Below are 17,128 nucleotides of genomic sequence, written 5' to 3' on the forward strand. Positions count from 1 at the left end.
TTTTGTTTCATCTGCAAAGTTTTAGTGTATTTTTTGACTGTTTAGAGATTTGACTCTATCCTTGCTACCAACTTTAGCCTTTCCATGCAATTTTAGGCAAAATCATCATCATCATCATCATCATCATCATCATCATCATCAATCTGTTATGAACTGAATATTTGTGTCCCCCCGATATTCATATATTGAAGCCCTAACCTCTAATATGGTGACACTGGGAGGTGAGGCCCCTGGGAGGTAATTAGGGCTCAGTTAGGTCATAAAGGTGTCATCCTCATGATGAAATTAGTGTCCTGATAACAAGTGGAAGAGACAAGAGATATATCTCTGTGTACATGTACCAAAGAAGGCCATATGAGGACATACTAGGACTAGAGCCTTCACTGAAAACCCAACTGTGCTGGCCACCTGATCTTGGATTTCCAGCTTCTAGAACTGTGAGAAAGGTGTTTCTTGTTTGTCTTATCCAGTATGTAGTATTGGCTAACGTCAGGAACTTTGTGGTACTTGTCATGCCTTAGTCTCAAACGATGTCTTGGCTAAATCATTTTTCTGGATTCTGTTTTACTTCTCCACAGCAGATGCTAAGGAATCAGGGACAAGTCCATCTTCCTACTTACAAACACCACCATTTCAGAGTTTGGCTTCAGAGGAAGAAACACTTTTCTCAATTTTCTCTTTTTGGTACTCTCAAATACAAACATGTATGGCTTACTTTGTTTTGAAGGTTTGCACATTCTGCTAGAATGTACAAATGGTTGCAGAATGTTAGTTTATTTTTAAGAGTAGTGGTCTTTTGATCTATCACTCTGGGTTGTTTCTAGGGTGGAAAATGAGTTGTATCTACTTTTCCTGAATACTGTCTCATCAGCCTCTGACATCACTCATGTCCATGATTTCTTCCTAACTGTTTGCTACTTTAAATTGAAATCAGGCCCAACGATGCAGTAAGATGCTTGGTTTTAATAAGATGGAAGACCAGATGTCTAAAAACTACAATACTACACATACTAAGAAATGTCAAATATAACATTCATTTATTTAAATGTTAATCTGAGCTTTGAAAAGAAAAATCCCCAGGTGAGAGAAACAAAGAGAGTATTTAAAAATAGAACAGAAGTCATAACGTGACCCCCAGAGTTAGGTGACAACAAAGTACGGATAGATCAGAGGCAGGAAGTGGGAAAGGGGGGCAGAAGGGATATGACACTCTGGGGATGGGGTGCCAGTAGCGTCCCAAAATAAACAACTCAAGGTTTATCTGGAAGGATTCTTCTACTAACTAGGTGGTAAAGGATCCTCACAGAAAAATCAAGCATGTAAAACTGTGGTAGCCAGCTTCCAAAAGAACCCCCTAATCTTGGTATGCATGCCCTATGTACCACTACCCTTTCAGGCTGAGTAAGATTGACCTAGGAAGTCATGTGGCAATGACTGTGTGTGACTTCAAAGCTAGGCTCCTACTGGCTTCTCTGGGATCATTCACTCTGAGGGAAGCCAGACACCAAGTCCAGAGGATGCTCAAACAGCCCTGTAAAAAAAGTCCGGGAATTGAAACCTGCCAGCAGTAGCTCTAATTCCCACCACAGGTGAGCAAGTCCCCTTGGATGCAGAGCTCCCAGGGCCAGTCAAGCCCTTGAGGACTGCAGCCTTGTCTGACATTGCAATGACAACCTTCTGAGACTCACAGTCAGATGCCCCAAGTTAAACCTCTTCTGCATTTCAGACTCACAGAAATTGTGTGAGATAATAAGTGTTTGTTAGTTTAAACTTCCGGGTCTATAGAAATTTGTTACACAAAAATAGAAAAGTAATGAACAAGTAATTTGAAATGTTAGGGGATTCCTAGTCTTAAGAAAATAACATGACATTGTTAAAAAAAAAACACAAAATTTTGAAAGAACAAATTAGTCTTTTTGGTATGAGAAATAAAATCAATGAAATAAAAAACTCAGTGGATAAATTAAATACATCAAAGACAATATCAACATTATAATCAGTCAAATGGAAAGTAGCTATGAGGAACTTTCAAAGGGCAGCATAGAGAAGGAAAATAAGAGAGACAGCTTTATTTGAAAGAACAACCACAAAAGCTAACAGAGTTCTAGAGAGAAAAAGAAAATAGACAAAAAGCAATTTTAAAAGTATAACCACTAAGAATTAATTTAACACATGCCACCCTTGATCCTACTATCAGTTTGTTCTTAATTTCACTGTCTCTAGTTACATTTTGCTTGCTTGTTTGTGTTGTTGATTAGGATTGATGGTGGGAAGTGGGGATCACTGGGGTTGAGAGGAGTGGTGGGGAGAAAATGGAGACAATTGTACTCAAATAACAATAAAAAATTAATGGATTTTTATTAACGATAAAAACACATGGATTTAAGAAGCTTAGAGGGGTGACCACACTGTAAGGTATAAAAATGTGAAAGTGACTGTATGGTACACATGACACTAATATAATCAACATGAGATTGTATACCAATCATACATGGATAAAAGCATAAATTAAAAAATAAGCCTAGTGAGTGAACCTTATGCAAATATTATAACCAGAATAAATCCAGGTCTAGAATCATAGAAATGAGTTAGAAAAATCAACAAAGAAAAGAGAAGATTATGTTGAAAACAGTCAGAAATTAAAATATAATATTAAAAGGACCACCACAGCAAGAATGGAGGGTATGAAGTGTTATGAAGAGATATGAATGTTATATCCAAAGTTCTGAGAAATTATAACATAGTCTAGAGCAAAACAAAACTCAAGAATGAGAATGAAAAAAAGGCTTTCAGAGAACAACATCCAAAACTAAGCAAAAAATGACTTTACTGCACCAGGCTCTTTGATTCTCCCAAATGAACTATATACCCATGTGAGCCGCAGACAAACAGAATGAACTAAATGAGGACACGTATGTGAAAGGGAATGGAGAGTAAAGAAAACGGCAAACACATGGGTAAACCCAGATAGACCATTGGATGGTGAGTGTGTAATGTAACCAGAATATACACTGATGAGGAGAATAGAAATTGATGCAATTACTTTGGAAAACAGTTTGGCCTTATCTAGTAAAGCTGAATTGTGTACACTCTCTGACCATGCAGTTCCATTCCTAGATGCAGAAGGAGAAATGTATAAAACAAATAAACTGAACCTCAAACTGAATCAACTCAAAAATCATTAACAGCTGAGCATGTAATATATATGTAATATATTCATGTGGTGAAATATTATAGAACAGTCAAAATAACTGAACTGCAAGAATGCACATGGCCATGGATGGCTTAACATACAATCTTGAGTAAAAGATCAGTTCGCAGAAGATTATATACCGAATGAGTCCAGCTGTCTCAAGTTCAAATATAAGCAACAGTTTATTTAAAAGGACTTACATGGTGCTCACTGTCTATAGTCACTATTCTAAGTATTTCACAATATTAACTCATTTAGTCACACAATGATAAGTGCTATAATAATAAGTAATAAATACATGCTTAAAAGATTGTTATATATACAAATGAGCAAAATGCATAATAATCTGTCATAAACTTATGCTATAGAACTGTAATGAAATTGTTTTCTGATTGCCTTCTCTAGTAGTCTGTAAACCATTTAATTGCAGTGATTGCATATTTGGCTTTACATCTATTTCACCTACTATGTGTGTGCTACAGAACTGTGACTAGTAAATGTTTATTAAATAATTTACTGTATGAATTAGCTTCTATAAATTTTTTCTAAATCCTTTAATTTCAGAAATGATTTATTCAATTGTTTAAATGCTTCTGGATAAATAAATACTTCTATTGTGGGTTTCTCTTGCAACCTTCAGTCTTGACTGTGTGAGGGAGGATGTGCCACACAAAGACAAGATGTTGGGCTCATTGCAGCAGTGGAAGAACAGAGTTCATTTGCCTGGTTCACAAGGAGGTTTAATCAGACCTCGATGCCAGTTTCTATGCCAGCATCTGGAACTCCCTTGGTTCCTGGTGATATGCTAAGCCCTGTTTCTTAGGGGTTCTATTTATTCAGTGAGCTCTGAATAGAGTTTCAATATTTTTTGTCTTCATCTCCACCTGTTTTATAATCAAAGATTTCCTAAACTATTTGCCATCGCTAAGACCGAGAACCTGACTTACATGCTTACAAAAGGAAGTTCAGTAGATTAGCAAATACTGCCAAATATTCTTTATTATGTTGAATGTGAAGCTTATTAAGTAAAGTCTGTAAAGAAATAAAGATTCTGATCAATGACACCTGAATATTCTTTCTTATCAAGGTAATTTACCAGTGGACCTTCCAAGTCTGCCAGAAACTTCAATCCCAGTAACATGACCTGCACATACCTGCACAGACGGTGAATTTGCCTGAGGGTCCGATGACCACTGCGCTGAACACATCTGGAAATGCGATTTTAGGAACGGCTGCCCTGACAAACCAGATAAATCACTCTGAGGTAGGTAAATTCCTGAATTTGTAATTAAAAATAGCCATAAAACAGATAACCAAATGTCTAAGCAGCATAGTCTAGTGCCCTAGTTAGAAATTTTCAACCTGGCTTAGAGCAATTTCTTGATATAAAAGCTATTTTTATAGAAAATTAGAACAGAAAAATCAGCATACATTCTTCCATCATGCCCAATAAGAGGTAAATTTTTTTTAAATTTATGTTTTGGATTCAAAACACTGGTTTTCATGGGTTTCACTTGACTGTAAGGCTATTATGTACAAGTTCTTTTCTATTCATTCACCTGTGGGTCTCTCTTCTATTCACATATAAAATAGGAATGTTTAGGGAGGAAGCATGATGAAACCATCAAGTTACATAAATTTGTTCAAATTTTCCTCTGCCAAAATGCACATATAAAATGGCTGCTATGGCAAACATTCAGAGTCCATAAGAAACCTATTCAAATTCAGATTGGCTCTTCAATATTTGTGTCCTATTGAGAGATTATTTTCATTACTGACATCTGACAATCCACTGATTTCTAAGAATAGATCAAAGCAAAATTATTCATTTGAAAGTGAACTTCTCAGCGAAAGACACAGTCTAGGAGGGGCAATATTAATCTATGTCTCAGTGGGCAAAGCATAGGATCAAGAGGTGTAAACATTGTGATATTTTCCTTTCCCTGCTCTTTACTTAGTAGCATGTGAATTTACTATATGACCATATATATCTCAAGGGTCCTAATAATAGTAAAGGTTCAGAACATATAGATGATATAGAGTCTAGTTAAACCCTACCTTGTTGCCTTATGTCAGCCTTGTCAAGAAATGCTAGAATGTAAAAAATAAAAAAAAGATTCATATTAATTCTTTTAACCCAGAAAGATTGCTTCTTAATGAAATATTTAATTTATTAATCCAAACTAAAATAACCCATAAAATGAAAGCCAAATTACACTGTGGATGAGATGGGACAGTAATTAACTCATGTGGCCAGAGATACATGCTGTGCAACATAGATGGAAGATAAGATAATGAAAGTGGTTGTGGTATTTAGACTTTCCCACAGGAAGACACTGAAATCCTCTTATGATCACACATAACTTGTGGTGTTTGTAAAATTTATACAAAATCTAATTAATTATGCCTAGTGAACATCTTTAGTGCATATTGACTTTCCTCTTAGTTCAATTTTGCAATTTTAGTAATGTCATTTAAATTGGAAGTAAAGTTTTGATAAGTTTTTTAAATATCATGAATAAATGTCTACTATTAAATTACTATTTTTAAATCACAGATATTTACTTACTTTGAATAAATTAATTTAATTATTACCATTTTATTTCTGACCTTGCCTCTTCAATCTTTTTGTAAGATGAAATATAATACATATGTCTGTCACATACAGTCTTACTGTTTTTTTTTTAATATTTTTTATTGTGGAGAATATAACAAGGTCTACCATCAGCATGTTTTTAAGTGTAAAACACATTATTGATGGTTAGAGTTACAATGCTGTACAGCAGATCTTTATTCTTCTTGCTTGACTGAAACTTTCTGCCCTCAAATAGTTTTTTTTAATTTATAATTTTATCCTTTCAATGATATGAAGAATAGGATTTAATTGAGTCCTAAATCTCTGTACAAGATAAATATTATATGGTCGATATTAATATCAAAGATTAACACATTGAATGCCATTATTAAAAATACCTTTTTTGAAGGGATGTTCTCATTTCAGGTTTTACATTAAATCTTGAATCCAAGCTTCTAAATGGTATAGTGGTATATCATCACTGCTTATGCCATTTAAAAGCTGGTGCATACCATGCTTTCTACAGTATGTACAAGAACTCATTGAATTGAATCTTTTATTCAAGCAGTGGAGGATTTAGGACTGACAATAGACACATGAAAACATTTAGAGGGAGACAGAGCATTTTCCCACACAACCTTTGTATTAAAAAAACGAAATTGTAATTTTGTGTGATAATATAGTCATTACAAGAATGTTGAAAATTTTCCAATGAAGAGGTTCAATATAAAAGTTATTGTAAACCTTATTGTTTTGAATGTAAGTAGTTTGGAATTTGGAAAAACTCTTTCAGAGACAGTTAAAGTTTTGCTTTGTTAATATTGTGAAAAAAGAATGGACTTATCAGAACTTAAAGGTCATACAAGTGATGTAAGTGTTACAGCAGAATGTGCTGGCAGAGCTTCAGCTGCTGCCTTAGGAGCTCATTAAAAGTCTCACCTCCTATGAAGGCAGATTTTTTATTCCCGTATTTCAGTTACTATAGCTGTTTGAATGTAACTTAGATTTCTCTAAAACACTTCTAGTAATTATACAAATTGTTTGCCTCATTATTTTAATTATGCTAAAACTGAGACTCTTTTTAAAAATCCCAAAAGTAAGAAGGTGGTGATGCAGCTAGAAATCACCATTTATTGATGCATTCAGTTTGGTTAGCTGATCTCTTCTTTGTCGCATCCAATTCATGCAATGGAAGTTTGCAACTTTGGAAAAGGAAGCCTGTGTAAATGGTGCCGGCCAATCCCTGAAGATTTAATTCCAGATTCGAACACACTCAGGTGAGCACCTTGCAATGGAATCAGTATTCATCATGGGGAAGAAAGCCATAGGTCATCCGTGGATCATACAAAGTCAGTGACTACATATTTGTTTTAATGCATATGGCAGCTGGCAAGTAATTTTTGAACTTTCAATATACAAATTTTATCAGGTTGCTTCTCATTCATTAATGTAAGAGGCTTTCTCTGCCTCATGCAAATAAATCATACCTCATTAATAATCTGTATTTCCATGAAGAAAAAGGCAGGTTAGATTATCACTTCTAAGTGGTAAAAGTATAGATAGAGATACAGTCACATATTATAAACACAGTAATTTAATTAGTTTTTAATGTTTGTTTCTCACCCCTCCCACCCCCCACCCTCAGAAGACTTTGTATTCCCTGAATAATCACAGGGACTGTGATATCCCACTGTATTGCATTATTTCCAAGTGACTAACTAGTGTATAATAGGTCTCCATGATTAGTTGTCGATTGAATTAGTTGATGATTTATGCTTTATAATTGTAGGCTAAACACAAAATTAGATATTTTAACCAGGAATACTTAATAACCAGAGAACGTTTAATAGTTGTCTTCTGCGTGATGATTGTTACCTGACCGAACCACACCCCATCACTCAGCAATTGCCAGCCCAAAGCCAACTTCAAGATGATTTTATGAGAAGAAACTTTATTGCTAGTCAGCTCACAAGGAACACACAGGGGACCGCTCCCAGGGCAGTGCATTCTTGAACTGAGATTTGTCTTTCTTCAGGAAAATCATGTATAAACATTATGGTGAACTTGACATCACATGTATAAGTGGGCACATTCCTGTGCCTCAGCAATTACCAAATATTCCTGTACATATATTCATGTTCAAAAACAGCAGGAAATCTCCACTCCTGGGAGAAGATTTTAGTATTACAATAAGGATATAATGAGAAAAATTTATGAGAAGGTCAGTAGAGGGCCCTCCAGGCCACTGAGGCCAGCCATGGGCGTTTGGAGTGGGATTAGCCCTGTGGTTCTGCAAATCATCCCCAGGTTTCCCTTAAGAGACAGGTCTGGCAATTGCCTAAGCTAGGGAGGGCACAGGTGTATCAGAAATTTTACCTAATTAAGTCTCAGCCCTTCTGTCAAACTCTTCACCAATCCTAGGATGTGGTTAGCATACTTTCTAACAATCAGGGTGATCTGAGCAGGTTTCAGGTTAAGCTAAGCCAAGTTATGAATTCAAAATAAGTGAGTCTATATTAGGCGGCCTGCAAGGCTGTGTACCTGTATGAAGTTACACAGTGAGTCATGCAGGAGAAGCAGTCTCTGAGCTTACATCTTCTCTAGCCTTCTTGTCCCCTTTCTCTGAGATTCATGGAAGTAAAAAATTGACATTTTTTACTTTGTGGTAAAAAACAGTTCTTATGCATCATATACCCTACTCTATGACATAGTAAAACTCCAAGTTCAGTTTTTCAAATTTCATTTTTTGTATTTAAACAGAACTATTCTAATTTTGAAAATGCTTTTCTTTCATGGGTGTCTGGTGCTAGAAAATTAAAGCCAGGTTTTAAAGACCATGGTGTCTGAACTGTTTTCAAAACTAGTTTTACAAATAAAAAAGCTACACACTGATTTCTTCTTTCTTTGCACGTTCCATGATCCTTAAGGCAAAGACTGCTCCTAACACAGGTTGGTGACCATTCATAAGCAAGTGCAAAAGAAAAAATGCACTTATTTGAAAATATTATCTCCCTTTATATACTTAGTGAAGGAATAAACAGTCTAGAAAACTTACGGTGGTGTAGAAGTATGTAGAGAAGTTCTCATTGGGTAGCCCAGCCTTAGAAAAGGTCTTAAGATGTGATTTTTTTTTTTTATTGTGAAAATGCAATGACCAAAGCTTAAATAAAGTGGTATTTTAAGTGATATTCTACTGTTTTCTGTTCACATTTTAATGGTCTAATCTTTGTACCTGATAATCTGGAGTTCACTGTGTGGTCTAAAATAAGGATTACATCTTGCTTTTGTACTTTCTTTTGTGGGAGAGTAACAACCCTGCATACAGATGGTTTATTGGACACTTTTATATGTATGACTTAAAGAAGCTCATCTCTTTTTCTCTCACACTGGGCATGTGCGGCCATGGCCTCAGCAGAGGTCTCAGTGAAGGGCTCCTCCCTTTACCCTGTTCAGCAGGGACAACTAAGTGCACCCGCATAATTTTTTCTAGGATTGAAATCAAAGCATACAGAAATAAATATTGTTCCAAGTCATAATCCAGTGAAATAATGAAATAAAGTACATTCAGTGTAAATATCAGTTGCAATTTGCATGTTCTTTTGAGATTGGGATTGGCTGAAATTTGCATTTTCTTTAATTTATGCCATGAAAAAGATTATTTAGTAGAAAATTTTTATCTTAGTATTTTGGGAAAAAAGCCAATCTTATAAAAAGAAAAAAATCAGAAGAAGAAATGAGTTTATCTCCATTCATTCTCTAAGAGGTACTAGGAAACTTGGGAAAAAACATTAGTCCTACTTGGCTGAGAATTTAAAAAATTGTTACTTGCTTATGATTTAATCAGGATATTTGAATCACCCCAGCATCTGAGTTTTGTAGATAATTCAAATTTAAATATGTTTAGAATATTGTAGATTTGGAAACACTGTGAAATGATCCTCCCGGTTTGTAAATTCATCTGATCTCAGTATCCTCTACTCTGACCTCAACAGTCAGTTTACTGGGCCAGGCCATTGAGCCAAGGTAATTGTATCATAGCATGTAAATTGGTTCACAGCTAAGGAACATAAATTTTATGATTATTTTATCTCAAAGAAAAAGCCTTTGACCCAGTTTATTCATTTTTTACTGTGAAAGACAAGGAGAGCAATGTTATGAGCCCTTGATCCTCAAATTCATTTTGTTTGACTAAATGCTCATTTAGTGGTTCAATAAGGCTTAACATTAAGATTTATTAGGAATATAAAATCCTCCCATTGGGTGACATTATGGTCTCCACACTATCGTTCATGTGGAATGATGTGGAGTGGAGCGTGCATACATACGCTAGGTTAGCGTTTCTAATGGTGCTCACAGAAGACTTAGAGAAGTTTCCTGAAGATGTGGATTGAGGGTCAATGAAAGTGTATACATGTAGAAAATATATTTACATGCATATTCTGAAACACTGAGGTCAAAAACTCAGGGAATAAAGCTGGCACACTGTAATGTAATTTCTGTGTGGGTCTACAAATGTTTTAGGGTCCTCCATGGCAGCGAGGACGGAGGGGAGGAATGGCTGAAAGACAGACAGTGGCTTTCTTACCCCCTAATGCAGATGCTGAACAGAGTAGACTCATTTTCCTCTAAATCTAGAGACCAATTTAAAAAATTGTACAAAGTGTTTCAGGATGAAGACATTTTGAAAAATTAGTCTAAGGTCATTGTATTTAAAAAATAACATAGAATTTGTGTGCTATGAAGTGACTATATTATAATTGAGAAGTAGTTTGGAAGAAAACTCTTTATTCCAAGCAATTCTAAAAGACATATAATTTCAAAGCACCCTCTGCATTGCCTCACTCATTGTATGAGACACCCAACACCCAAAGGTTTCTCAGACCTTTGTGTCTGCCTGTTCTTCTCCCAATTCTAATCAAAATGACCCATGCCCTTCTGTTGGATCAAAGTGAAAGTCCCAATCTCATGATCATCTGGAAAAGACAGATATTTTAAAACAGTCTGGAATTTAGAATTTCATGATGGATTGTTGAAAAACTATTTAAATATGAATCATCTCATTCAAAATGCTGATTAGATGGAACACAATTTCTTTAGTATTTTTCTCAGTTTTTTTTTTTTTTGTGTGTAACATTGATCATTATCTGTCAGGTTGAAATGAGTTATAGTCCTCACTGTGGCAGGCGTACCTCCATTCCAGTGGTATCATTTGGTTGATGATATCGCTGGCTTGATAGCATAAACCAAAAGTCATATAGATAATGCAAATTGTCTCTTCGACATAACTGTGCATATAATAATGTAGCTAAGTGCTGGATATAAATGTGAATGAAAGCTTCAGTAAAACTGAAAATATTTTAATGTTTTCTGCTCTGCAAGAGTAACAATTTTTAAAGCTTTAGTCTCTTATCATTAAACACCAGAGTTATTGCTTTCTGAGAGCCTTCTCTGGGAAGATCAGTTAATATTTTATAGTCCAATTTAGATGCCTTATTACTCTTCCAACATAATTTCTAAAAGATTCAGTTTTATAAATCTTGAATGATGGTTAAATACCAGCCTTTAGAAACAATTTTGCTGAAATAAAAACGAAAGTGCAAATGGTCAAAATCTAAATTAAGGGTTATAATTTTATCTTCGGTGTTTTAATACACGTGGGTGAGAAGCAGCATCTGTCCGTGTTTCCGCGGGACTGAATGGGAAGCGTAATCGGGCCTCCAAAGCAGGAGGAAAATTGCTTTGATTTTTAGATCACCCTTGAGTTAAGCACCTATTCTTTATATTTGCATGTATACTAGTAATTTTTGATTAAGTGAATTAAATCTGTTTAATTTTTATTTTATTTCAGTGTATTTTAGTTTAACAAGTACTTTTAAAAATCAATGGCAGTGGCTTGAAAACCTGAAAGTTAAGAGAAATCAGTGCTGAAAATAACACTTGTAAACCATATCTGAAATAATGTATTTAGGTAGAATATTTGCTATTCAGGGTAAGGTTAGAAGAATATGTTTATAATATGGTGTAAGATTTTTTGTTATGTTACCAAAAATCATTGTTTGATAATAAGATAATAATTTTTATATTATGGTTACGATTGCATTCAAAAATTAAACATTTATTTTCATTATATAGTTTACAATAAGGTTAGTTAACACATCTATCACTCACATAGTTACCTTTTGTGTGTGCACGTGTGTGTGTGTGTGTTGAGAACATTTAAGATAGACTCTCTTAGCAACTTTCACGTACATAATATTGTTAACTGTAGTCATCAGGCTGTATATTGTACAGAATTATTTGTTTTATAACTATCCTTCCATTTGCACACCCCTCTGCCTCTGGCAACTACCATTCTTCTATGTGTTTCTATAGCCCAGTTTTTATAGATCCCATATGTAAGTGAAGTCACTCAGTATTTGCCTTTTTGTGTTCTACATATTTCACTAGACATCATGCGCTCAAGTTTCATTCATTTTGTTGTAAATGGCAGGGTTTTCTGTTTTGTAGTTGAATAATATTCATACATATATGATAATATATACATATAGTTTGTCCAGAAAATGCCAAGCCATTGTTAATATCACGAGAGCAGTTTATACGGCATTGATGTAACCTGTAATGTATTCTCTTTTGCTATAGGTTTCCTTTAATTTTGTCACTATTTTCTTTTGTTATGAAGAAACTATTTTAGTTTGATGTAGACTTACTTTTTAATTTTGTTGTTTGTGCTTTTAGTGTCACATTCAAATAATCATCACCTAGGTCACTATCAAGGACATTTTTCCCTATGTTTACTTCTAGGATTTTTATAGAATCAGTTCTTATGTTCATGTCTTTAATTCCTTTAGAGTTAATAGTTGTGAGTGGTATAAGATAAGGATCTAACTTCATTCTTTTTAGTGCGAATATTTGGTTTTCTCAACACATTCTACTAAAGAGACTGTTCTTTCTCCATAGAGTATACTTGGCTCCCTTGTCAAACATTAGTTGACCATATACATGTGGAATTATTTCTGAGCTCTCTATTCCATTCCATTAATCTGTGTTTCTGTTTTATGCTAGTACCATACTATTTTGATGGCTATAGCTTTGTAATATGGTAGGAAACCAGGAAGTATGGTGCCTCCAGCTTTGTTCTTTCTCAAGATTGCTTTGGCTATTTGGGGTCTTCTTTTTTTATAAAGAATTTTAAGATTACTTTTCCTATTTCTGTTAGTGCCATTGGAACTTTGATAGGGGTTGTAGTGAATCTGTAGGTTGCTTTGTGTAGTATGGACATTATAACAATACTAATTCTTCTGGTGTGAATCCATCTGGCTATAGTCATCCATCCTACCTTACTAGCTTGCTGTTACATTTCTCCCTTCAGGCACAACCAATTACCTTCATCTCATGGGACTAACCCTGCCATATTCAACAATCGTTTTTATTTTAGTATTTTAAGACCGAAGGAGGCTAAAATAAACATTTAGTATTACCTTCGGTCTAAGTGTTCTTTCATTCTTCTCCAACTCTAGTTCGGTGCACTGGTTTTGAAGAGTATCTCAGCCTCTGGGCACCCATTTCTTTCAGGTTTGGATTGTTTGATCTTTCTGTTCAGTCCACCACAGACCTGGGAGTAATGTTCTTGAACCCAGACTTTTGGCTATCACTCTCAGATTCCTTCTCAGATTGGTTCTGACTTAGGAACCAGGGGGCTTCCCCGAAGGCTGCAGTGCACAGCAGAATTCAGTGCCTGTGTTAGTTACGGCTACTGTAACATACTCTCACAAAGTTGGTGGCTTTAAGCAACAAATCAAATTTCTCCCAGTTCTGGAAGTCAAAAGTTCTAAATCAGTATCACTGTGCCAAAATCAAGATATTGGCAGGGCTACTCGCCCTCTGAATACTGTAAGGGAGAAACTGTCTCGTCTCCTTGAGTTTCTAGTGATTGTCGCATTCCTTGGCTTGTGGTCACATGAGACTTCCCTCTGTTCCTGGGACACATTGCCACTTTTGTCTGTGTCAAATCTCCCTCTGACTCTCTCTTATGTGAACACTTGTGATTCTGTTTATCATCCTTCCAGGTTAATCACTCAATCTCAGGTTGTCAATTTAATCACATTCCTATAGGCTTTGCCATATAAGGTAACAGATTTTACAGGGTCCAGGTAACTAGAGGGCCACTATTTGGCTTATTTTAGAGAACAAATCCTGAAATAAAATAACATTACATTTAACCCAAATCCAGAATAGGTGTGTGAACTTGAAGGTGATGGTGTAAACTGTCTGCATTTTAGTTTCCTGCTCTGAAAAAATGGGCATAAGAATATATATTTAATACAAGTCATGATCAGCCACCATTTAAAAAATGATTGCAAAACAATCATCAAAGTACATGTCCCATAATGCAACTTCAAATGTGTAGTTCCTGCAGCGTGGTTAAGATTAGAGGGATATGATGGATAAGATTGCAGAGAACCCGAAATACTACACTAAGGAGTTAAATATTGGCAGTTGGCGGGAGGCAGGTGGTAGTGGTGGAGGCTGTTCAGGAGCATAGGAATGACTTCAGGGTTTTTATATAAGTAAATCACAAGATAATATAAGTGAATTAAAATTAAATCTGGTATATGAGTATAGACAGGATTGAAACTTGGAGGGAAATTAGTTGATATAAGTGAGGGGTTTTTATTGACATGAACTAGAGAGAAATAGTATCTCTGAAAAGTTAAGACCTTCTGTGTTTACTATGGGCCATAAGCTCCAGGTTAACAGAGGCAATGCTATTATTATTATTATTTTTTAAATATTTTATTTATTTATTTTTAGAGAGAGGGGAAGGGAAGGAGAAAGAGTGGGAGAGAAACATCAATGTGTGGTTGCTCTCTTGAGTCCCCTGCTGGGAACTGGCCTGCAACCCAGGCATGTGCCCTGACTGGGAATCAAACCGCGATTTATTTTTCACAATTTATCATGAAGAATTGCTTCCCTAAGTACTAATGAAGAATTTTTTTGCTCTGTTTGTAGCATACACTCACCCCAAATGCACTATGAATTATTATCAGGCATAAAGGGGAAAAGGATGAGTTTCTAGAAAGGAATAGAGAAATTTACAGAAATAAAAGATGAAAACAAGTTATCATTTAGGAAAGAAGTAAAAGTAAGTTTTGTTTCTGAGGTTGGCATCATGTCTTTGATGACAGTGAAAGATAGTGTAACAAGGTATTATGAGCAGAATACATCTGGAAAATAACATTGTAGATCCCCCAAAGCAATGCCATTATATTAAAGTTTAAGGGCACTGAGTGTTTATATCAGAATTAAATCGATGAGAACCTTGACCGAAAGTTACTGGGCATGGTGGAGAATGTCTTTGGTTGTGATCAAGATGCCAGGGAGGAAATGGAATCATTACACTTTAGAATGTTTGTCAAGTAAGCTGAATCATGGTGGGGAGGGGAGTTTGAGATGTAAGGAACTTTTTCTCTGACTTTAGAATTATAATTAGTTTCAGTAATAGCTTTGATGGCTATCCTCACTTTTCAGTTATTCAGCATTAATTCCAACAATTTTTTTCTGTGTATGTTCATCTGGGTTATTTCTTTCTCCTACTAGATTAAAAGTCTCATAGAATCCACTGGCCTTGATAATTTTTTCATATCTTTCCGAAATTTCAGCCTTAAGGAAAGTGCTTTCAAATGCTTTTTTTTCTTGAGATTGCTTTATAAAGCATTTTCTTGGCTAGCTAAATGCATATCTTACTCTAATCTGCATCCAGACTTTTTCATTGTATTCCAATGGAATTATTTCTTTACCTGTAATGGTTTGATTTAGTTCTATTTTAATTTGACATTGTAATCTACATTAGAAGCATTATTAATTTAGTTTAATACTTTCAATCACCAAGGATTACCATAAAAGTGTTGTTTTCTAACTTCTATTTATTTAAAAGAAATTCACTAACATGCACTTAAACTTTTCTGTAGACTTTGAAATTATAAAGTAATTAATAAGGTCTGCATAAGGTTCAGTATGAAAATAAACAGTGAGCTTTAATAGAGCAGAAAAAAATTTCATTATCTCCTACATTTTTAATCTATTCATTCATTAGGCATAGAAATATGCATATGAGAAGACTGCTACTTCTTTATGGTGTGAAGGTTTTTGTTGGAATGTGATGTTTGTAGTCTGCATTTTAAGAAGATATTTATTTACAGAATGATATGACTTTAATGCAGCTATCCAAATGTCTCTGACCCTTAGAACATAAAGAACATAAAGTATTCCTGAGAGTTTATATGACATTTAAATTAAACCACAAGGTAGAAGTAGAGATAGTTCTCATTAGTAATGCTGTCTAGCATACCTTTCCTCCTCAGTATCGTACACACTGATCTTACTAAGTCTCTCCTTCAGAACTGTAGTCATAAGAAACCCAACATATAGTTTCTTATTCTCATATTCTCTTTTTCAGTAAGGTTGCTATTTAGAACTAGTATTCTTTAAGTTCTTCATTATATTATTAGACAAGAAGAGTAGTTTTGCCTTAGTTATCAAGGGTAATGGACAGATTAGACTAAAAATCATTTTTAAAGGTTTGTTTATATATATTTTTTCTGTTTTAAAGGTCATATAATCAAAGGATGGAAGATTGTGATCAAGGTTTAACATAATAAAGATCATAGAATAACTACTATTTTTTCAGGCACAAATGGATACATATCTGTTAACATAGTGTTTATTTTTAAAATATCTATAAAATACATGAAGTGTATTTATTAAAAAATGCATAGTCTTGCATGCATTTTTGGTATGTTAGATACCAGTACAAATGTGCTTGCCAATTCATAATCTAAATGTATGAGTTAAAGAAAGATATTACATGAATTCAATGATTTCTTCTTTAAATAATTTTTCTCTAGAGACTTTAGGTGTTTTATTTATCAGTAGTAAGCTTTAAATAGAATAAAAATAAATTATTTTTATTTTTATACTTAAAAACCTACTTTTAATTTGCATATTTCAAAGAACAATACTGTTAAATGAATACTATTAATGAAAATTGGGGGAAGTGTCCAGTTTATAAGTAAATTCTGATATTTAAGTCGGTCTGTGTTTTCCAGCATGTCCTCTCTGAATGCACAAAACTAACAGGGAGGTCTCATAAATGAACAGTGGTGGATTTCAGATAATACAAAGTTTGGGAAATGGAAGCAGTCCTCACTGAGTGTTTCTTATAGGACAAGCTGTGTGGATGCCTTTCATACATAAGCATGTTAAGTCCCCCCAGTGAACTTTGGGGGATGGTACTCTTATCCCTGTTTTACAAGTGAGCAAACCAAAGGGTAGCAATGCTTGCCTCTGAGCATCCCATTTAG

The 17,128-nt window shown here is 34.7% G+C and overlaps 1 protein-coding gene across 1 annotated transcript in view; it reads left to right on the top strand.

Moving 5' to 3' along the window:
• MALRD1 (MAM and LDL receptor class A domain containing 1) overlaps window positions 1–17,128 on the top strand; it is a 307,929-nt gene that overhangs the window by 133,830 nt on the left and 156,971 nt on the right. Inside the window, 2 exon segments of the mRNA XM_053673503.1 lie at window positions 4,281–4,455; window positions 6,953–7,117. Of these exon segments, the coding sequence (XP_053529478.1) occupies window positions 4,281–4,455; window positions 6,953–7,117 (340 nt within the window).

Source organism: Artibeus jamaicensis, unplaced genomic scaffold (assembly GCF_021234435.1).
Source record: "Artibeus jamaicensis isolate MK-2021 breed Jamaican fruit bat unplaced genomic scaffold, CSHL_Jam_final contig_867, whole genome shotgun sequence".
In the NCBI taxonomy this organism is placed as follows: Eukaryota; Metazoa; Chordata; class Mammalia; order Chiroptera; family Phyllostomidae; genus Artibeus; species Artibeus jamaicensis.